At 41.6% G+C, this 24,340-nt stretch overlaps 1 protein-coding gene across 1 annotated transcript in view; it reads right to left on the bottom strand.

The window, feature by feature from the left end:
- The window catches only part of Pp2d1 (protein phosphatase 2C like domain containing 1), a 27,829-nt gene extending 3,489 nt beyond the window's left edge, over positions 1 to 24,340 (bottom strand). The window contains 8 exon segments of the mRNA XM_042055748.1: positions 1,527 to 2,568; positions 2,570 to 2,597; positions 3,510 to 3,688; positions 11,823 to 11,943; positions 13,936 to 14,036; positions 15,456 to 15,515; positions 22,946 to 23,637; positions 24,037 to 24,340. Coding sequence (XP_041911682.1) covers positions 1,527 to 2,568; positions 2,570 to 2,597; positions 3,510 to 3,688; positions 11,823 to 11,943; positions 13,936 to 14,036; positions 15,456 to 15,515; positions 22,946 to 23,637; positions 24,037 to 24,340 — 2,527 coding nt within the window.

Raw genomic sequence — 24,340 nt, 5'->3', positions numbered from 1 at the left:
TAGCTTGGTGATAGGAGGTTTGCCCAGCATCTTAGCTAGTAGAAAGCCAGGAAAACTGAAGGAAAAATGGCTATTTTACTGTTTGACACAACATGACCACCAAGTATGAAAACAGGGTGCTTGACCAGCATGCACAAAGGTTAAAGGTTTTACTGGCAGTACCAAGAATTGTGGCATATGTCTGTAACTCAAGCTCTCACTCTCAAAAGGTGGAGAAAGGAGGATCAGAAGTTCAAGGAGATCCTCCTGGGTTACATAGTAAGTCTGAGGACAGCCTGGGATACAAGACTCCTGGCACCAAAAGTTGTCCTAACAGTTATAATGGACCAATCTGAAAATGTATGCTGAGAAAAATCAACTTTGCAGTCTCAAAAGAAGGCAGTGGGTTCCTTATGTCTGTTTTTTGGTTTGATCTAGCTATCATGGGTATTCATTCATTTTTCACATATATCAACATCTCTATTACTACCTCATTTGGAAATTTTTTAACTAAAGTATACATGTGTATATATGTGTACACTAAATTTTCATATATATGTATATGTACACAAGTAAATGTATATATACATAAATATACTAGAAAATGTGTGTGTGTGTGTTTGTGTGTGTGTATCCATCTGAAGAAGTCAGAGGACAGTTTTTAGGATTCAGTGCTGTTCTTCCAACATGGTTTCAGGGATTGAACTCAGATTGTCATCAGACTTGGCAGCAAGTACTTGACTCACCAGTCCCATTTGTCACATTGGACATGATGTGTAACATTTTCCTTCAAGGCTGAAACATTCCATCCTGCAGAAACAGCTCCTTAAGCAGAAAAGCAACAACTCAAAATAGCTTCAGGAAGTTCTTGCAACTGACCAGACTCATTAGGCCCCTCCCTCCCAGCGTAAGCTATAAAGCTGCCAAGAGTCACACTCTGACAAACCAAGCTGCAAAGATGAGACAAGTTGCAAAAAGGCGGTGAGGCCAGACCAGCTACTTAGAAGCAGAAACTAGCCTATCTGCCTGGAAAAGGTTTAGAACAGTCACTTGGAAAGGACACTCCAACCTGTTGAGCTGCCTTCAGGTTGTGCAGTGTGCTCCAAGTTCCCAGCTTTTGTGAGCTATTACCCATGTTGGTGTGGGCTTTGGTGACACAGCTGGTTGTGAATTATTTCTGCTCCTGTAAGTAACCCTTCATCCATATTCCTGTAAGTTACCTCAGTAAAACTAAACTCATTGGATCACCAAATTGGACTTTGATGGTATCAGTACTTTGGTCTATTATGGGTTCCTTATCTAGGGTGAGTAGATGTGTTGTGTCTCCTGAAGAAGAGTTTTGTGAAGAGTTTGTCACATAGTAACATCATGCCTATAAAATAGTTAAAATTATTTTTGTGCCTGAAATCTGTATTTAAACTGGGGTTTTTGTTTCTTAATTGTTAAATACAATGTCTAGATATTAATAAATCACTAAGTGACTAATTCTGGAAGCAAGAGAGGTTTTCTGTGGGCATTTACAATATTTAGGTGTCAAGGATACATACCAGCATTTGCAATGTGTAGTACCCCGGAGATGATCTGTGGTGTCTTCTGGGAATGAAAACTCTCAACGCCCTGCTGGTCTGTTTTTGTCAAGTCCTTACTAGTATATGGGTTCTTGATTGCACCCTCTATTATACAAGTGAACGCAGAGCAGCCACTCCACCGAACCCGAGAAACCTCATTCCTTCCGAGCCGTAGAAGCCTATCCATTCTCCAAAACGCCTTTGCAAAGCCTTTGTGTATTTCCTCATACTCCCGTCTATGGGTTCTGAAGGTTTTGTATGTGGAAGAGAAAGCCTCTTCTTTGGCTCTGTATTCTTCCCTGAACACAGTGTGAAAGGAATCAATCAGTTGCTGCTGCTCAGCTGTCATTTGGTAGGAAGGATCATGTTTAGACAGTTGATGGAGAAGTAAAACCTGGAACTCCTTTGATGCCAGGTCCGCTGCTGCACTGCCATGATGGCCATCGAACAAGCCAAAAAAACACACATTGGCTTTACCACCAAAATCATTCATGACTGTGAATTTACCATTCGAGTCAGCTTTCCAGGTGGAATTGCTGTTGCCACAGATGGCTACCCCTTTAATCACCAGATGGGAGATATTTGGAGAATGCATGGAAGTGTGGCCAACCTTATCACAAAGTCTGAAGTATAATGGGACTTGTTTTTTCCAAAGCAGCTCAAAGGCATAATTCATACTCTGAAGGACTTTTTCACTGAACATGAAGGATGTCAGTAGTTTAGAAATCACAAACTGTCTCTGAATACTGATCACTGAGGGCTTTGGTTTTTTCCCTCCCATCCACTGGAAACCCAGCATACTCAGAGCATTGTGATGTTTCTTATGGAGAAAAGTTCCAGCTGTGTTGATTTCTTGGTGGCAGACAGAGCAGGGGAACGTGACCACTTGACTGTAACTCAGCTGCTCCATAGACTCCTCATGGTCACTGGGGGTGCTTGATCTCTTAGGCTTTCCCTTTTTAACATGCTTTTTTTTGCTTTGTGTCAGCATCTCGTCCGAAGGAAATGTTGAAGTTTTTTTAATCCCACTCTTTTGATCTCCAAAATACTCTGGAAGAAAGGTGAAATATGTTCATGGATCAGGAACTAGAGAGGTAGCTCAGTGGTTTAGAGCACCTGTTCTTACATGGGACCCACATGAGGTCCATAACCATCACTAACTCATTCCAGATCTGATGGCCTCTTCTGACCTCTGTGGACACCACTGCATGCACATGCAGACAAACCAAAGGGTGTTCAATGAACATAGTTAAGTCTCAAGTAAAAAAGTGGGACCTTTTGGTCACTACTGGACCTAGGGCCTTGTATGTGGTGGGCAAGTGCAGTGTTTGTCTTTTTTCTTTGGTGTTTGGAGGGTTCCTCTGTGTAACTTTGGAGCCTGTCCTGGAACTCGCTTTGTAGCCCAGACTGGCTTCGAACTCAAGAGATTCACCTGCCTCTGCCTCTGCCTCTGCCTCTGCCTCCTGAGTGCTGGACCAAGGCCAACGTCCCTTTCTCTTGGAGAGGACCAATAGCGGACTTTTGACAAAATAAAAAGAGCCTTCCTTTCGTCTCCCCTCCCCCCCCCCCCCCCCGCTTTGAGTCTCCCTGACGTCACCAAACCATTCACCTTATACGTGGATGAGAATAAGAGGGTGGCAAAAGGGGTGGTCCTAACTCAGAGGCTGGGGCCCTGGAAGAAGACAGTGGCCTGTATCTCCAAAAAGATGGACAATGTGGCAACAGGATGGCCCCCTTGCCTCCGTATGGTGGCCGCAGTAGCCACCCTGGTCAATGATGCAGATAAATTGACCACTGACTATAATAACACCCCATGCCAACCTCCTGACAGATGGCTTTTGAATGCCTGAATAACCCACTACCAGTCACTATTACTCAACCCTGAACGTATCACCTTCGGGAATGCAACATCACTAAACCCAGCCACCCTACTCCCCAATTCGGAACCCACTGTTTGGGTACCTCATGACTGCCATCAGATAGTGGCTGAATACCATGGAACCAGGGGAGATATGACCGATTGCCAGCTTCCTGATGCAGATCATACCTGGTTCACAGATGGCAGCAGTTTCCTCAAAGAAGGTTAACACAAGGCGGGGACAGCCGTGGTAGATGGACAGACTATTATATGGGCACAGGCACTGCCACCAGGGACCTCTGCTCAAAAAGCAGAGCTAATAGCCCTTACCAAGGTCTTAGAACCAGCAAAAGGACAAAAAGTAAACATCTATACAGACAGCTGCTATGTGTTTGCTGTTGGGGAGGCTGACCAATCCCTTGTCTGAGGGGCGTGGCCGCTCCAGGGCAAAAAAATATCTTTAAAAGAACCGGGTTTGGGTAAGCTCCGCCCTCTTGGTTCCCTGCTCTTCGCTAGAACCTTGGCTCTGTAAGTTTGCCCCACTTCCTTCCTTTATTAAAGCTGATTATTTCGGACAAGGCTAGTTTTGATTATTTCCCATTGCCGCCCAACTGCCACGCTTCATTTGCTAGCTGGGTGGCAGGACGCAGCCCCGCCGCTCCATTCTACAGTTTGCAACAGCCCACATTCACAGGGAAATTTATAAAAGGAGGGGATTACTAACCTCAGCTGGAAAAGAGATTAAAAATAAAACTGAAATCCTGGCATTATTGAGGGCCCTTTTCTTGCCAAAGAATGTGAGCATTATTCATTGCCCAGGGCATCAAAAAGGCAATGATACCATTGCCAAGGGAAGCCGGATGGCCAATGAGACGGCTAAAAAGGCCACATTGAACTCAGAAATATTATCCCTGGCAGAGGCACCCCCCTCCACAGAAGATTGTTTCCAATATTCCACCCAGGATCTAGAGACTATCCAGAAACTTAATGTGGACTTTGATGAACAATAAAAAGCTTGGAAATACCAGGACAAAATCGTGTTACCCAAGAAAAATGCCTTTGAGCTGATCACCCAAATATATTGATGGACTCATTTAGGACACAGAAAGATTAAATCTCTAATAAAAAAGACAAATTTTTATATTCCATGCCTTAACTCCCTCATACAGCAAGCAATGTCAACGTGCTTCCCCTGTGCCAAGGTAAATGCAGGGCATCAAAATGCCCTGGAGGGCATAAGAATAAGGGGAGACCGACCTGGTACTCATTGAGAAGTAGACTTCACTGAGATAAAACCAGGAAATAAATAATCTGTAATAAATATCTTCTAGTTTTTATAGACACCTTCTCTGGTTGGACAGACGCTTTTCCCACCAAACGAGAGACGGCTCAATTGGTAAAGAAGATACTCCTAATGCCAGGTACTTGGTTCGATTCAGGAAGATGGTGGGCTTGTAATATGGGCCTGACGCCTTGTGTGGCAACTTCAGTTTTTGATAACTCCAAGGATTACTGTGTGCTCATTGAACTAGTACCTAGGGTCTTTTATCATCCCATTGACACATTTGAAGATGAATTTGACGATCACCTGAACCACTATTGATGGGAGCCTATCTCCCTGACTCTAGCAGTAATCTTAGGCCTTGGAGTTGCAGCCGGTGTCAGCACTGGTACTGCCGCTCTGGTGAAGGCTCCCCAGTATTATAATGAATTAAGGACAGCCATAAATGAAGACTTAAAAGCCCTAGAACAGGCCATCTCTAAGCTTGAAGAATCGATGACCTCATTCTCTGAGGTGGTGTTACAGAATAGGTGCGGATTAGACTTGTTTCTCCAAGAAGGAGGACTCTGTGCTGCCCTAAAAGAACAATGTTGTTTTTACGTAGATCACTCTGGAGTAATCAAGGATTCCATGGCTAAGCCCAGAAATAGGTTAGATAAACGACAGCGAAATAGAGAGGCACAGCAAGGCTGGTATGAAGGATGGTTTAATAGCTCCCCCTGTCTCACAACCCTCATCTCCACTATCACTGGTCCCTTAATCATTCTGCTACTTCTTTTAACCTTTGGACCCTGCATCTTCAACCGACTCCTGATGTTCGTGAGCAGCTTAGCGTTACTCAAGCTTTACTATTAACCCAGCAATACCAGACCCTTAGGAGAGATTCCTAAAAATTAAAAATCCCCAGATTGGGATATGACCCAATAAAAAGGGGGGGGGTGAAAGACTCTGGCTGGGCCATGTCAGCTAAACTGCCCCCCTCCTCTGGGAACCAGGAACCTGATAAGCACCCACACATGCACTAGAAGCTTTGGGTACTTTCCCCCAGAATTTTCTATCCCTTTTGTAGTTTTTCCTCAATAGACTTAGGCCCTAGAACTGGGGTAAAACAACCTGCAGATGTTTTTCCTTGTTCAACCAACCCAGTAATCACCATAGCAACCACCCATCATAGTTAGCTGACCATTGAGCTAGTCACAATAGTTGACAAATGACTTCTGCACTTCCTTTTGATTCTGCACTCACTTTTTTGTTAGTTCTGTAGTTTTTCTCTTTAAAAGAAGCCTGTAATAGTTCTTCGAGGTCCTTCACCTGCTGAGAGACCTCTAATGTCAGAATAAAAGTTCCTCTTGCTATTGCATCAACTGAGGTGTGAGTGGTCTCTTGGAGTGACTCTATCCCGGTGATTGGACTCCAGGGTCCAACACCACTTAAACTATTTCTTCAGCCCCAAAGTTTATAAGCTATTTTGAATAAAATGTATATAAAATTTTCACTTGCTTTAAAAAATAATATGCATGTAGAGCATATAGTTTTATGAGCTATGATGGCCTTTGGGGACATAATATAAAATAATAAAACTTCACCAGCAGTTACTCCCTAAGTCAGAACTTCAATTTTCCTTGTTTATGGGATAGCTTAGAATGAAAACATCAGTCATAGCTCAGTGTGGTGGTGCATGCTTATAATTCCAGCACCAGGGAAGCTAAAAACAGGAAGATTGCTGCAAGTTCAAGGCCAACCTGGGATATATAGTTTAAGGATAGCTGGGCTCCAGAATGATACCTTAGCTCAAAAAATAAAACACAGTATAGCTAATTAAGAGCACAGAGAAAGGAGGTAGGCATAGTGATAAATACCTGTCGCCCAGGGCTGGGGATGTGGAAGTAGGAGTATCTGAAGTTCATGGTTAAACTGGACTACATGAGATTCTGCCAAAACCAAGCAAGCAAGCAAGCCAGGAAGCAAGTAAGTAAGCAAGCAGGTAAAAAAGAAGGGGAGGGGGAGAAAAAAGGAGAGGAGGGCGGGAAAAGGGAGAAAAGTGATGGCAGCGGGGAGGCTATGCCAGAATCTCTTTTGGACAGGGTAAAGGAGTAGCTCATTCATAAATCTACATAGTCTAACAGGAAGGCAAAGATTCATCTTTTGCTAAGAGAGTGAAGAAAAAATACTCTAAAGAATACTGTAAGCAAGTCAAGCAGTGGTGGCGTACACCTTTGATCCCAGCATTAGGAGGATAAGGAAAGTGGGCCTCTATGAATTAAAGGCCAGCCTGGTCTACAGATTGGGTTCTAGGACACCCAGGTCTACACAGAGAAATACTGTCCCAAAACAAAAACGGAAAGAATACTGCAGACTTACATTTGCAAAAGAAATCTAACTGGAGTCAATAAATAATGGGAGAGACAATGCTCCAACTAAACATTTTTCACTGCAAAGTGGAACTTCCAGTACCAAGGATGGGTTACTTCTAATTGAGCCATTGGCCAAAGAGGCCTGAGGGAAATCTGAAAAGCACAGGTTATTGCCAAAGCTATGGGTTCTCTCTGAAAACTGATGGTAAAGCCCTATTATTGAAGACAACACGTATACCATCACTGAACGTGGTGACTACCTAGAGCCTTTACCCCTGCTGACTAGTGCTCATCATCTTAGAAGGTACTCTGCATGGTACCAAAGGATAAAGCTAAACATGTTCCACTGGTGCAATAGTGGCATAAATGTTGTGGGAGTAGCCTACCACTGCCTGAACAGATATACTGCTCACTCCCTGAGTCCTAATTAGAAACCTACAGCTGACCTGAAACTAGATAGATAATGGGCCTAGGGGAGAACCAAAAACTATTGTTCTGCTAAAAGAACATAACAATAAAATGACCCTTAATGACATTCTGCTATACCTATATGTCAGTATTTCATTTGACCACCATCAAAAAAGCTTCCTCCTGCAATAGATGGGAATTAGTACACATTCTACAAATAACCAATGTGTAGAGAGAAAGATTTTGGAACACTCAGTCCAAAATAAAACACATCCATTAAACTGCTTCCTTTGATGTTCCGGGATATATACAGAATAAGTGGAAAAACCATAGAAGTCAGAGGTAATGGATAACTCAAAGGAGTCAGTGTTATCAGACACAATAGGTCTGATAATGAGATATTTGAGGTTCAGCCCCAAATTCCTCTTCAGGGTTCAGATAGGATACGACAGGAAGTGAAATGAACTTTTTTCTTCATTTTATTTGAGGGAGAATGAATCCTCTCACTCCATGCTGTTCCAAAACAAGTCTTTATGTTCTTTTGTCTCTATTATAATTCTCCTGTCCTAATTCTAATTCCTCCTAGCTTCTCCTGTAGCCTAAAACCTCTCTTTTTACAAGAGGCTTTGAGCAACAAAGAATTTACAAAAGTTACCTCTCACTGGTCAAAAGCACATTCCTAGGGTAAGCAATAAGTAGCTGAGCCATTTACCATGGCAACACAAGATTCTAAAGTTACAGGAGTAAGACTGTAATCAGAGCTCAGTGGCACAGTGTCCGTAAGTCTTTTATCAGCTAGACTTGGCAAGCAAAGAATTGACATGCTTTTCTTAGGGTGCTTTGTGTAGCAACCTTGGTTGGACACCTGTGATTCTGACCTTGTGCATAGCTGTAAAGTTTTCAACTTATCTATTTACAAGAAGCCTTTAACTAATTTATACTTGCTCTAGGTAAAAGTGAGCTAACTGTGTGCAATCAGTCTGAACAAAAAGAACAAAGCAGGCTTTTAAATATCTACAATTCTTGTGGGACAAAAGATCTACTTATGAAGCATGTTCTAATATATTTTCTATATTTCAATATTATACAATAAATGAAAAGTCATCTTCCTGACCACCCACAGATATATGTCCTAATAAAATTGAGATGTAATCATGAGATTACATATACATATCACATGAGAGTACACACTACAACCCAGGTGGTATTGGGGAGATACCAAGCAGCTTTAGCAAATGTAAATAACAGTTTCCAGAGTTGATGGTCCAGCAGGCCTTGCCTTAGACAGAATTAACCTCCACCAGAGTCACTCTTCTGGTGGGTTGACATCTAAATACCACTTTTCATCTGCAGTAACTCTCACAGCTTCTGACAGTCTGACATACATGTTTACAGAGACCATGACAGCATGCACAGGGCCTGCACAAGTCCAAACCAGACAGGGTCCCAATGAAGGATAAGAACAGACTCCATTTTGAGAAAGAACTCCATTTTAGACAGGATCTAACTAAGGGGGTGAATGTAGCCCAGCGAAGTCATAAACATTCCCCAAGAAAATGTGCCTGCCCTGGTCAAAGTGACCCAGCAGGGTATCCAAGCAACATCTGCTTGCTTCAAACCTCCTTGTAGGTACCCGATTAACCACTGTTTTGACTATTTTGAAATTTCCCTATACCCCAACCAACAAATTCAAAAGTTGTATACTTTTACCCAATCCTAAAATGCCAAGGTTTGTGCTACCCTGCCTTGCAGTTGGTGTGTTGGATAGTTGTCCGAGTGAACTAACTTGTAATCAATAAACCCCAGTGTATTTGCATTTGATGCTGGCTCTGTAATGGTCTTTGGGGGGGCCCATGATATGGGCATAATACCAGTGTTAAGAGGGAGAAGAAGACGGAAGCCCCTATTCTGAAGATAGAAGCTATCACCAATTGACAATTGCCTGCAAAAAGAAAGTTAACTTTCTCCAAAGGGATCTCTTGCTGAATATATATATATAACATCAGGGCAAACCTCAACATACAGCAGTAGATGGCCAAGACAAAATGAACTCAAAGGTATTTCTGCAACTATTTTTTTTAACTCATATTGCTTTGTTTGGGCATTTTTGAATCTTCCTAGTCTTTTGCTATGCATTATGGTTTTTGATTTTATATTTTTATGGGGTTTGTATTGTGTGCTTCTTGAGCCTTTGATTTGTTTTTATTCTATTTTTTGTTTTGTTTTTTATAGTTTGTGGGGTTTTTGTTTGCTTTTGGAAGGGCTGTTTTCTAAAGAGAAAGATAGAAAAAGAAAGTATGGAATTGGGTGGGTAGAGGCGTGGGGAGGATATAGGAGAAGGTGAGGGAAGGGAACCATAATCAGAATATACTGTATAAAAATTATTTTCTATTAAATACTGAAAAAAGAATATTGTGGATATAATTACCTAATGATGATATTTACTATCCAACTAGGTTTTTTAATGTAAAATATTTATTATTTATCTGTATGTATATGTGTGGATGTGCGTAGAACACAGCCCAAGTGTGAAAATTAGAGTAAAATCTACAGTAATTTCTCCTTCCACTATGTAGTTGGGAAACAAATTCAGACAGACTATCAGGGTCGGTGGCAAGTGCCTTCTTAGGCCCTTTGTAGCTTAGGGATTTTGTTTGTTTTGCTTTGGTTTTTGCAATAGGATCTTATACAACACTAACTTGTCTCTAACTTGATAGGTTAGTCAGATCTGGCCTTGAATTCTGATCCTTCTGTGAATCCTTCTGCCTGGCCTTCAAGTTTTCATTTCATTTCTTTTCTTTCTCTCTGTTTGTAAATTGTCAGACTTTACCAATGGCTCATATCTATAATCCTAGAACTGAGGAGACTGAAGAAGGTGGATTATTATGATGTCTCGAGTCAGCCTGGCTAACAGAATGAGGGATACTGGAAAGATAGTTTAATGGTTACAAATGTCCAGAGTTTTTTTTCAGAGAACCTGAGTGGAAGTTCCCAACACCCATACTGGTCTACTTCTAAGAAAATTTCACATCTCTGGTCTTCATGGGTACCTGTATTTATGTGCAAATACCCACACATATACATAGTTTCAAATGTGAACTGGCCTGGGTGCTGGTGGTGCACGCCTTTAATCCAAGCACTCAGCGACTGAGTTCAAGGCTGGCCTGGTTTACAGGTGAGGTTCCAGGACATCCAGCGATACCCAAAAAACCTGTCTCAGAAAGAAACAAAAAGGTAAGAAAAGAAAGAAAGAAAAAAGAAAGAAAGAAAGAAAGAAAGAAAGAAAGAAAGAAGGATGAAGGAAGAAAAGGAAGAAAGAAAAAAATGTTGGGTGTGGCAGTGGTTGGCACATGTCTTTAACCCCAGCACTCAGGGATCACAGGCTGAGCAGATAGGGCCAGCTGATCTACCCAATGAGTGAATACAAGGTCAGCCAGGGTACCACAGTGATACCCTGCGTCAAAAAGCAAACAAACAACAAAATTAAGTTAAATAAAGGCTGGAGAGTTGACTTAGCAGTTATACTTGATATTCTTGCAGAGACCCTGGGTTCAGCTCCCAGCACCCACATGGGCTCCCAGTTCCAGGAGATCTGACACCCTCTTTCCAGCTTCAGAGGATGCCAAGCATGCACATGCCTGTCAGCAAAACAGCCATACACAATAAATTAAAAAATAGAAAATAAACTGTGTGGTGGTGTGTGCATGCCTTTAATCCCAGCACTCAGGAGGCAGAGGCAGGTGGATCTCTGTGAGTTCAAGGTCAGCCTAGTGAGCCTGAACTCACTAGCCTTGAGCTAGTTCCAGGACAGACTCCAAAATAACAGAGAAACCCTGTCTCGAACAACAACAACAACAACAAAAAAAAAAAAAAAAGAAAGGAAGGAAGGAGGGGAAGGAAGGAAAGAAAAGAAAAGTTAAAAATGGGGAGGGGGTAAAACTTGAAAAACTGTAGTTAGTGAGATGATCCAGTGATTAGGGGTACTTACCCCACAAGCCTGCTAACCTGAGATCCATTCCACAAGTGCACAGGTGGAAGCTGCCCTGTGCTCTCCACATGTGCACCAATGGTATGTATGTACACACACACACACACACACACACACACACACATCATGAGCACAAATATATACTATAATAATACATTTAAATGGATGGGCATTGTGGGATTTATCTTTAATCCCAGCACTCAGAGGCAAGGCGGGAAAATCTCTGAGTTCAAGGCTAGCCTGTTCTACATAGCAAGTTCCAGAACAGCCAGAACTACAGAGAGAGAGAGAGATCATAAGTCAAAAAAAGCAAAATGATAGTAAATAATATATTTTAATATTTTAGGGGACTAGAGAGATAGCTCTGCAGTTAAGAGGTGCTTACTGCTCTTGTAGAGAGCCTGATTTCTACTCCAGCACCCAATGTTAGGTTGGCTTGTAACTGCCTGTAACTCTCCAATTCTAGGGAAGCCTGATATGTTTCTTCTTCTGGACACCTTGGGCACCTGCATTCACACACACACACACCACACACCACTTATACAACATAATTAAAAAACAAATCTTAAAAAATTAATCAAAACATCCAGGTGGTGGTTGCTCAAGCCTTTAAATCCCAGGATTTAGGATGCAGAGGCAGGCTGATCTCTGTGAGTTCGAGGCCAACGTGGTCTACAAGAGCTAGTTCCAGGACAGGCTCCAAAGCTACAAAGAAACCTTGTCTCAAACAAACAAAGAAAAATTAATCAAAACAGATGACTCAAAGGTTAGTGCACTTACTGAGCAATCGTGAGATTGCTCACTTCAGATTCCAGCACCCACTAAACAACTGGGTGTCACATGTATACCCATAACCCCCAACTCCAAGGCCGTAAAGATAAAAAGATCACTAGGGATTGCTGGCTTACAGTCCAGACAAGAAAACCCAAAGCTCAGGGTCAGGAGTGGTGCCTGAAAAGCAAACAGGCAAGGAGTGATGGAAAAGGACATTTGATGCTCTCTTTTGACCCCATGGGGAGCATGCACATATCAATCAATCACTCTTTATTTTTCTTTTCTTTTTTTGTTTCTTTTTTTTTTTTTTTTTTTTTTGGGTTTTTCGAGACAGGGTTTCTCTGCAGCTTTTTTAGACCCTGTCCTGGAACTAGCTCTTGTAGACCAGGCTGGCCTCGAACTCACAGAGATCCGCCTGCCTCTGCCTCCCGAGTGCTGGGATTAAAGGTGTGCGCCACCACCACCGCCCGGCCTCAATCACTCTTTTTAAGAGTCAAAATAAATAAATACCTTAAAGCACTATTCAGGTTCGTTTCCATCTTTCTTTGGACATATACTTTTTTCTGTTCTTAGTTTACTCCAGGTCCTCAGAGCGTTCGTTCTTCTTCTATCTTGTGCACAGGTGGAGGAAGATGAGAACTATAAGGAGGATGGGAAGAGGAAATGAGGAGGAGTGAAGGGGAAGTGGTTATGGCAAACAGTGAAGGGGGTGGTGATGGAGGATGGTGAGGTTTCCTGATTTAATGGAGGCTTCCCTGTTAGAATGTTGACCATCTCACCTAGAATTCCAGCCACAGCAACATTTGTGATCTAGGATCTAAAACAATAGGTCACAAGAGTGTTAGCCAACTTCCCTGCGGGGTTTCTAAAGGGGGGCTCGAGCTTTAAATGCACCGTCTCACACCTATTCACGAAATAAAAGTATCAGATGGTCGGCTTTCTTATTTTTTTCTGGTTATAATTGTGGGGACTTTGAAAACAATGAGTTATGGGAGACTAGAGAAATGACTCAGGGGTTAAGAGCACTGGACCCAAGTTTGATTCCCTCTACCCAAATGGGTGGCTCCAACCCCTGTAACTCCAGTCTCAGGGGACCTGACACTCTTCTGTCCTCCTTGGGCATCACCATGCAGGCACACACAGACAAAGCACCAGACTCTGCAGAAAGAGCTTGACAGAAACAGCTTTAACGGGAAGGGGTTCATGTGGCTTACGATTCTCCAGTAGTAGATTTTCCAGTAGTGACAGGTGATAGTCTGTCACTACTGGAAAATCTAGGCAATAGGAACTTGTAGTGAGCAGAGAGCTGGCCAGTGAGATGGCTCGCTGGTCACATCACAGTCAGAAGGGAGGGCTGGCCAGTGAGATGACTCAGTGGCCAAAGGCTTTGCTAAGCCTAACAACTAAGCTGGATCTCGAAATCCACATAGTAAGAGAAAGCAAAATTCTGCTACGTTGTCCTCTGACCACAGAGAGAGAGAGAGATAGAAAGAGAGGGGGGGGGGAAGAATGGGAGAGAGATGTTTTTTAGGAGAGATTAGTGATTTATAACCTGTCCTTTCCTCTCCAACTTGCTTTTGGTCATGGAGTTTTTATCACAGCAACAGAAACCTTAATTAAAACAGATGGATTTGGGCTTGTAGACATGGCATTTTGCCTCAGTACTCTATCCTGAACTTGCTGTTCTGCCTCTGCTTCTAGGGATGACACCACCTACTCCCTACTCCTTGTCATGTGATGCCCTGAACCACCCTGTGACTCTGTCAGCAAGAATTCTGTCTCCCAAGTCATCTTCCTTGTGGTACTCCTCCCCAAAGTTTTGGGGCTGCAGGAATATACCAACATATATATACATTCCAATGAAGACCAGCCTGTAACTTCTTTCTGTGGGTTAAAAAGAAAGAAAAACAGAAGAAAGAAATCATTATGATGTTTCCAAACTGCTAATTAAGTTTCATCTTTAGGACTGAAAGATATAAGTCAAATATAGCACTTGTTAGCATATGTGGGGCTCTCGAGTTTATTCTAAGCACCACATTTTAAAGTGTAGTATATGCACCTCTAATCCTATAGCCCAGCAGAGAGGCAGGTGGAGCAAGCAGCAAGAGTTCAAACCACTAGCCTGCACAGCTACCTAGTGCCACCTCAGTGAGACCCCCTCCTCAAAAACAAATGAATAAAAAGAAGCAATATCTGTAACCCAAGCTCTTGGGAGGTGGAAGCATGAAGATATCAGGCCATCCTTGGAGAAAATAATACATTTAAATTTTAAAACAAAAAAACAAAAGGTTGGACAGAACAGTTCAGTAGTTGAGAGTATACAGTACTCTTGCAGAAGACTGGAGTTTGATTGCCAGCACCCACTTTGGGCTAGAAAATCATCTGTAATTCTAGTTTCAGGATTATGACCTCTATGTGCGTCTGCAACACATGTGCACATACACGCACATATATATAAATAACAAAATAAAAAGGTTTACTATTGAGATTTCATTCCCAATCATCCAATCAATTAGATTTTTGAGGGTTTTGTTAGTTTGTTGGTTTGGCTTGGTTTGGTTTTTGAGAACAGGGTGTTCTCTGTAGCTTGGGAGCACTGTCTTGAAACTAGCTCTTGTAGACCAGAGTGGCCTTGAACTCTCAGAGGTCTGCCTGCATTAGTTTTGAGACAATATCGTGTAATGTATCTAGCCTAGCCTTGAGTTCCATCTTGGGCCTCCCCTTGTCAGGATTGTAGGGTTATAATACTATGTCTTACTCTGTTTAAACACATTACATATAAATTTTAATGAATTTCTGTCTTTTGAAAACAACCCATTTTGGTTTGGTGGTAAAGGTCTCTGATCTAAGTTCATGGACTGTAGGTAGGAAATGTCATTGTTCCAGGCCATCTATAGCTGCATGAGACTTTGCTTCAAAAATAAATAAATGAGTTGGGGTGCTGGTGATACCCACTTTTAATCCCACCACGCAGGGGAGACAGAGGCAGGTGGTTCTCTGTCTGGTCTTAAAAGGGAGAGCCCAGGACAGCCAAGGCTACATATAGAAAAACCAACCAATCAATCAACAAATAGAGAATAAATCACTGAGGATGTGGAACATTGGCCTTGAGTTGGATTATATAATTCATATTGATATATTTTTAAAGTTTAATTTTAAAACCTTTTGAAATTAGGGTTTGCTCAGTGGTTAAGAGCACTTGCTGCTCTTTTAGAGGACCTCAGGTTCAGTTCCCAGCACCCACATAGGGCAGCTTACAAACTCCAATTCCAGAAGACCCAACATCTCTTACTTCTGCAGGCACCTGAACACAGGTACATGGACACACATATAGACATAGTTAAGAATATAAAAATAAATTTTGTTAGGACACAGAACTTCAGTGACTTAGGCTTGATCTAATCTGACAACTCTTTCCTGTAGTCCAGAAAGTCCTCTACAAACTGCCAAGAGAAGAAAGCAATCCATAGCCCTCTAGCTATGTTACCTATGCGCCACAATAATGATCAGCATGGCCAGATATTCTAAAAAGTGAAATGGTGGCACTTGTAGTTGGTGGCAACCAAAGTTGTCAAATTGTACTTAAGACCCAGACAACAAAAGAGAAACCACGCCTGGTACTAGAAACCTAGCCAGCTATCCAGGAATAGTGAGTCATGGATCTAAGAAGTGAACCTACCACTTTATTAGAGGAACATAATTCTTAACTACATTCTAAAAAATCATCCTTATAATCACAGGTAAGTATAACTTTCACCCTTCATCAAAGAAGTTTCTCTTTACATCAGATAGAGATAATTATAAAAAAAAATCACAACTGGATACAACACAGAGTTCAACCAATCTTGGGAAGGAGCCTGGCCCAGTGGTTACGTCTACAGCACAATGCCTATACTTGAGGCTCAGGAAATATCTAGGAAGAGAAGGCAAAAAAGTCTGTAAAAAGCAAAAGGCTGGATGTGGTGGCACACACATTTAATCACAGCACTTGGGAGGCAGAAGTAGACAGATTTGAATGTGAGGCCAGCCTGGTCTACAAAGAGAGTTCCAGGGACAACCAGAGCTACATAGAGAAACCCTCTCTCATAAAATCAAACAAACAAGTAGATAAACAAACAAATAAATGAAATGATTGTAATAGCAGAAGGACCGGGAAGTCTAGCATGAGACTAAGTTTCCTAGAAATGACTGTCTTAGAAATGTTCACCAGAGACAACTGCTCAAATGTGAATCCAAGACAAAGTCTTTATCAGCTGACCAGCAAACACTGGGTGTTCAGGATCACAGTGTAGCACTGAAGCTTTTCTCAGGGTGAGCTTTTAAGCACACACGTGTGTGCACACACACATACACACGTTCATTATGGGTTGACATATTTCAGTTAACAAGAACAGTTTAGTCAGAAGTGGAACTACAGAAGCAAAAAGTCAATGGTTAGTACACTTTGAGGCTTTCCCAGAACTATATAGGAATTTGATTGATTTGACCTTTTAGTTTTGGGCAGGTGGAACTGTCTATATATACTGAGTTTTACAACACTGAATGTTACTTCATGTGGGTCAGTAGTGCTAAGGTTTGGGAGCCTAATAAATTACGGGACCCTGTTACAGTAATACCTAAACAGTAACAATATCAATAAAAATGCTAGTTCAGAAGGAAGGAAATTTCACAGGCAACTATACACAGATATCCAGACAACTAATGACTCCTGAGAGAAGGGCAATTAATCTTTCCTAGGAATGACACCCTTAATTTGTTATCCAATACAAAGTGATAAGCCCTGAAATCATATACACACAAACAACAAAAATAGACCCAGCAGGTTGTATTATATATGTGTGCATCTCTCACTATATATAAAATAGTAATTTAAAAAAAGGTCAAGAATTTAAAGAGGGCATGGAAAGGTTGGAGGGAGGAAAGGGAAAAGAGACATGATGTAATTAATTATACTTTGATTTAATATATATTGAAGAAAACACCAAATAATTTTGCTTAGGGACAGATCTCATGTAGCCCTGTCTGGCCTAGAAAAAAGCAAGGTCTCATCCACCCCATATGAAAGTTATTATGTGCTTGCTGCTTTAGCTGTATCAATCCCACTGGAAGAGCATAAAGACCATTACCCGAATTCGTTTGGTCAAATTAAGCGAGCTTTATTTTCTGACAGCCAGGGCTATCTCCCTAAAGCAGAATTGAGAAACTAGCAGTGACCATACGAGACAGTTTACATAGCTCAAAACAAGTGTAAGACTAGGCAGTTTTCAAGGTTGGGGGATTTCAGAGGAATTTTGGTTACATAAGAACTTGACTTAGTACTTCAAGAGTACTTAGCAGAACTCTTGTAAGGGTGGTGGTCAGGGCACAGTTTGTGAAAATATCACATTTCAGAAAATGGGTTAAGACCTGGTCCAACCCAAGGTTTTTTTTTTTTAAAAAAAAAAAAAAAAAAAAAAAAACAGGAATGAATTTATTTTGATCTTGGAACAAGATGGCTTTTAATCTTAAGATGGAATTAGGCTGGTCGTCAGTCGGAAGCATGAACCTAGGAGAGTGGTGTCTAAAATTGAGGTGGACTAAAGTCTCAGGAGACAGCCAACTTTACTCAGAACATTAGACAATTTATTCTCTTAGTGTTAATTAAGAAAGGTCAGCTGAGTAAAGTCTCATGAGTTCAAGTCATAATGAAGATTTAATCACAAGGACAAGATGCATGTGGCAAAAATATGTTTTTCCATAGAAGCATATAAACAAATAATAATAGCCTGTTGTAAATTCACTTCTATCTACAACACCAGGGAGGGGCACAAAAGCACATTCCAAGAACAACTCCATGTTTTTAAAGAAACTGAGGTCACAGGACTCGCCTTGTTTTCTTGACATTTTCTCACAAACACTCAGAATACTCTGCACACAACCTCTATTCTTGGACCATGTTAACAACTATGTACTTCCAAGGATCACATTGCACTTCTGATTGATATACTTTCTCTTCCTGAGAGCTAAACAAGCAGCGCCATACCTTGTTTATGTGGTGCTGGTAATTAAATCCAGCATCTCTTGTGTGCTACTTGAGTGTTCTACCTGCTGAGTTAGAGCCTTAGCTGTCCCTCCCAGCTCTTTACTTTTCTTCCTCTATTATTGGAAACTGAGCATAGGGTCTTGTGTATTATAGGAAAGTGTTGTCCAGCCAAGCTATGTCTCCAGCTATCCTTTTCTGTTTGTTTTTGTTTTATTTATCTACTTCTTTATTTTGTGTACGTGAGTGTTTTGCCTGTATGATGCCAGTGCACCATGTGAATGCCTGGTGTCTTCTGAGACTGGAAGAAGGAACTGGAGTGACAGACAACTATGGGCTGCCCTATGTGTGCTCAAAACTCAATCCAGGTCCTATGCAAGAGGTGCAAGGGGTTTTAACCTTTGAGCTATTTCTCCAGCTCCCTGCTGTCTGTTTATTGGAGACAGGGACTTACAAAGACTGGGCTAGTCTCAAATACCTGATCCTTCTGCCTCTCCTTTCTGAGTGTTGGGATTAGAAGCATCTGCTACTATATCAAGCTTCTTTTGATTTTTAAAACTGCTTATTTTTATTTGTGTTGGAGACTATACACATTAAGGCATTTGTGTAGGTTGGTGGACAAGTTCCAAGAATTGATTTTCGTCTTCTACCATGTGGGTAATGGGGATTGAACTCAGTATATCAGGCTTGGTGGCTGAACTATCTTGTTGGCCTGATGAGTGTGCTCTCTTTGTTTTGGTTTATAATTATGTTTAAAATCTTTACTTAATTTGTGTATATGTCCCTTAGTTTTATTTTGAAATAAGTCTCAGTAAATTTTCTGTGTTCGCCTGGAATTCTCTCTATAGCCTAGAATGGAAGTCCCTCCTGTCTCAGTCTCCCTAGTAGCTGGTATTATAAGTCTGGGACACTAGGTACAACAATCCAGTTTCACAATGGACATACTTAGAATATGAGTAGACACTAAGAAAGAGTAATATATGATATATAAGCATATGAAAATGCTAATGGTATATACTATTGCATATATAAACATTTCAGTGAATAGCAGCACAGACTATTAGAATGGTCAGTCACCATGTTAGTGAGCATGTGGATATAACACAGTGAACAGCAGAACAGACTACGAGAGTGGTCAATCACCACGCTAGTGAGTGTGTGGAGCTCAAAGACTTGCATTCATTGCTAGTGGAAATGCAAATGGTGCTGTCTGTCACTTTCCAAGACATTTTGAGAGCTTCACTACAAAACTAAACAAACTAAACATACGATAAGTAATCACACACCTTGGTATTTATACAAATAATCTAGGAAAAGATTACACTTTCACTTGTTTATCTACTGTGTGTGCATGTGTGGAGATTAGAGAACAACTTGTGGAGCTGGCTGTCTCCACGAGGGGAACCTTTCCTGTTAGACTCATGTCTTCAGGCTTTGGTCCATGCCCCTTTCCACGCCCACTCCCAGCGACCTCTGATCATCCTGAATTCTTCCTCTTTCTGCCCTCCCCTGGCGTGTGCACACGCACTTCTCTCTCCCTTCCTTCCTTCTTTTTCTTCTTTTCCTCTCTCTCTCTTCTTCCTCCTTTTTCTCACTCTCTCTCTCTCCCTCTCTCCTTTAATAAAGCTTTATGCCTATTTTCTGTGTTTGTGCCTTTAACCCGCCGCTACCGCCCGGTTCACATGTGCCCACCCACTAATGGGAACCTTTTGGCTGCTAGGGATCTGCGAGTCGCCGCCAGCCCGTTTGCTGCGTGGCGGGGCTGGGGATCTTGCAGGGACCCACAACCCCGAACACCCGCCCTCCCGGGATGGGCCACAGCCCGCTACGGCCCGGGGATCTTGCAGGGGCCCACAATAGTCTGTGCTGGGCTGACAGCTGCGCCGCTAACATTTTTTAAGAACAAAAACGTGGTCTCCCTTTCTTCCTCTCGGGGGTTGCGTTCCCGCAGTTTTCTGGTTACCCCTCGGGGCCACCCGAGAGCGCAGATTTCCCATTAAACCTGGATATTTCTTAATTTGGCTTGTTTTGATTTGGTTTGATTGGGAATTTTGGCGTCATCAGGGAGCTCGCGTTAGGAAATATTCCTAACATTTTCCAGCCTATGTTTATTCATTAAAGTGTGTGTGTGTGTGTGTGTGTGTGTGTGTGTGTGTGTGTGTGTGTGGTGTATGCAAACAGTCTAAAAAATCTTTCTGGGTGTTCTTCCAGTAACGCATCTCCTCATAATTAATGTCTAAAATACATATACTGTGAAACCCTCATCCCTTATTCTCAAAGGAACTAAAAGGAATTTCCTAGCAGGATGTTTTAAAATCAAAAAGCCCAGACTAGCTTCATGTTCACAGACAAGATAGTGGCTCCCCTACTCGGGAAATTTCAAAGCACAAGGATGCCCAGCCTCCTGGTGGAGACTGATACAGATGTCCTGACTCAGGGACATGGTGACCTTGCTCTAAAAACAAAAAAACAAGCTGACATAACAGGATAGGAAAGAGCAAAGACCTTAAACCCCTGCCAACTCCACCCTTGGGAGGGTAACAAGTCAAACTAATGTATTCTGTATGGAGAAAGGCAAGAAACAAGAGAAAATGGGAGAGTAAGATTGGTGAGTGTAGCTGGCTACTGTGATGCTATGTGCAGTCCTAGGGCAGGGGATGTAGAGGAAGGAGGATCAGAAGCTCAAGTGGATATGTATCAAGTCAGTCTTGGAAAATATAGACCTTAAATAAATAAACAGTAAAAAAAAAATAATGATTTAAGATTGGTGAATGTGGCTGGGCATGGTGGTGCACACCGTTAATCCTGGAAGGTGGAGGAAAAGCAGGAAGACCAGAAGTCTACAATCAGTCTTTATCACATACTAAATATAAGGCCATTCTTGGTTATGTGAGACCCATCTCAAAACACACACAGACACACACACACAAACACAGAGAGAGGAGGTGGACTGATAAACATTTTGAAGCTCATATTTAAAAAAACATGAAACCTACTGTTTTTAATTATTTTAATTGAGCTCTACATTTTTCTCTGCTCCCCTTCCTGACTCTCCCTTCCCCTTCAACCCTCTTCCAAGGTCCCTATGCTCCCAATTTACTCAGGAGATCTTGTCTATTTCTATTTCCCATGAAGATTAGATCTGTGTATGTCCTCATTGTTGTCTAGGTTCTCTGGGATTGCGATTTGTGGGCTGGTTTTCCTTGCTTTATTTTTAAAAACTACCTATGAGTGAGTAAATGTGATAATTGTCTTTCTGGGTATTGATTACCTCACTCAAAATAGCTCCATCCATTTGCCTGCAAAATTTAAGATGTTGTTATTTCTTTTTCTCCATTGTGTAAATGTACCACATTTTCCTTATTCATTCTTTGGTCGAGGGACATTTAGGTTGTTTCCAGGTTCTGGCTATGACAAACAATGCTACTATGAACATAGCAGAGCACGTGTCCTTGTGGCACAATTAAGCATCCTTTGGATATATACCCAAAATTGCTATTGCTGGGTCTTGAGGAAGGTTGTTTCCTAATTTTCTGAGAAATCGCCATACTAATTTCCATAGCGTCTGTACCCATTTGCACTCCCACCAGCATAAGTTGTCATCGGTGTTTTTATCTTGGCCATTCTTATAGGTGTAAGATGGAATCTCAGAGTTTGTTTTGATTTGCATTTCTCTGATGACTAAAGATGTTGAACATTTCCTTACGTGTCCTTCAGCCATTTTAGATTCTTCTGTTGAGAGTTCTATGTTTAGATCTGTACTTCATTTTGTTCTTTTGAAGACCAATTTCTTGAGTTCTTTGTATATTTTGGAGATCAGACCTTTGTCTGATGTGGGGTTAGTGAAGATCTTTTTTTTTTTTTTTTTTTTTTTTTTGTCTTGTTGACCATGTTTGTTTGCTTTACAGAAGCTTTTCAGTTTCAGGAGGTCCCATTTATTAATTGTTTCTCTCAGTGTGCTGCTGGGGTTATACTCCTGTGCCAGTGAGATCAAGTGTACTTCCCACTTTCTCTTCTATAGAGTTCAGTGTGGCTGGCTTTAATCCATTTTGACTTGAGTTTTGTGGATGGCGATAGATATGGATCTATTTTCATTTTTCTACATGTTGATATCCAGTTATGCCAGCACCACTTGTTAAATATGCTTTCTTTTTTCCATTTGATATTTTTTGTTTCTTTATAAATTAGATTAGGTGTTCGAAGATATGTGGATTGATATCCGGGTCTTCTATTTGATTCCATTCATCATCCTGTTTGTTCTTATGCCAGTACCAGGCTGTTTTCAGTACTGTAGCTCTGTAGTAGAGTTTGAAGTCAGGGATTGTGATGCCTCCAGAAGTTTTTATTGTTCAGGATTGTTTTGGCTATCCTGGGTTTTTGCTTTTCCAAATGAAGTTGAGTAGTGTTCTTTCGAGGTCTTTGAAGAATTTTGCTGGGATTTTGATGGGCATTGCGTTGAATCTGTAGATTGCTTTTGGTAAGATTGCCATTTTACTATATTAATTCTGCCTACCCAAGAGCATGGGAGGGTCTTTCCACTTTATGGTGTCTTCTATTTCTTTCTTCAAAGATTTAAAGTTCTTGAAAGTGTTTATGAGTTGTAGAAGTTCCCTGATAGAATATTTGAGATCACTTACGTAACTATCATATCATCAGCAAACAGTGAGAGTTTGACTTCTTCCTTTCTTAAAAGATCTTAGAGCTGCCTTACATACAGCATTGGCATTCTCAAAGTCTAGCTGTTTAATTATTATTTGTCCTGCTTCTGAGTCTCCAATCAACTTATTAGATGCCTGTGTTAGTCTGGAAACAAAGTCCTGAAATAACTCATCTGGTTCCTGTCTTATACTAGATAACTCCTCGGTCTGTTCTTTTGATGATGGAAGCTTACTCCAGGCCTTCTTGGCTGCTGCATTAATTTGGACATATGCTACTATATCATATCTAACTATTGATTTGTTCCCGTATAGGGTCCCCTCGCCTTCCAGCATCTCATACGAAATTGGAATCTGCTGAGTCCTGTTTCTCTCAGCTGTGGCTTGACATTGTTCTGTAAATTGGTTTTCCACAATAAATAATCTCCTCCTGACAGGCAAGCCTTGGCTATCTGCTTTGAATCCACTGGTGGCAGACCTTCTACAGCTGTATTTTCCACCAGTGTCTGGATAAAGGATTGCCATGGTGCTGTATTGAGCGCAAGCGGTTTTTAATTCTTTGAATAACTTAAATGATATAGGAGTATGTATTCTAGGCAGATTTCCTTGCACATCTCTCTGCTCCATCACTGGGAACAATTGAAATCCTTGCATCTCCTCTGCTAGCGGCTTCTCTGATTCACTGCTATCGTTATGCCTCTGCTTCACTTTCGGTGTACTCTGAACTGTGGGTGGATCTAAACCTGCTATTACTGTTGGAAGAGTATTGCTCTACTTCTGGTCCTTTCTCTGGCATTTCTTGGGGTTCAGCGGTCAGTCCCATGTTGCAGGCACCACTATGTCGGGTTATGATGCCCCAACATAAAACTACTTTCCCTAACTGGACTAGTTCAGAGGCGCAGGAAAAAAATGAGACACAGTTCACAAAGCAATATTGGAAGGGAGTCTCAGGCTTCATTCATTCCTGAAGATCACCTGTGTTTATTATTCAAACACGTTTTATTCCCCCAGGTAAATCAAGGTGGAAACTCATTAATATTCTTGTTCTGGGGGACAGGGGAGCACCATCACACCTGCAACTCAGTCACCAGCTTGGAATCCACACCTCTCCCCAGGAGATCTACATAAAAACAAAAGAGAAGGAGCAGTACATCCTGAGGTTTTCGTTAGATAGCCACAGCTTGTCTGGCAGCTGCCTTGGAAACCAAACATGGCCAGAGAACTTGGCTGTAAATATCTTGTATGAAATATGGGCCGACATCGGACTTCTTCAATTTGCACTTTAAATGTCCCTGGAGCCACAATCAAGTTGTCAATCACCTTGTTTATTTTTGTCACCAAAGAAAGGATAGAAGCCTGCTCTGCAGAATTGGGGGCAAGGTCCTGATTCCTCTTCAGCAAGGCTTCGCTGAAGGATGCTTCACCAGGTGCAGGCTTGAAGTGAGGAAAAGCCAT

Source organism: Arvicola amphibius, chromosome 9, assembly GCF_903992535.2.
Source record: "Arvicola amphibius chromosome 9, mArvAmp1.2, whole genome shotgun sequence".
In the NCBI taxonomy this organism is placed as follows: domain Eukaryota; kingdom Metazoa; phylum Chordata; class Mammalia; order Rodentia; family Cricetidae; genus Arvicola; species Arvicola amphibius.
This window is presented reverse-complemented; position numbering and strand designations above follow the sequence as displayed.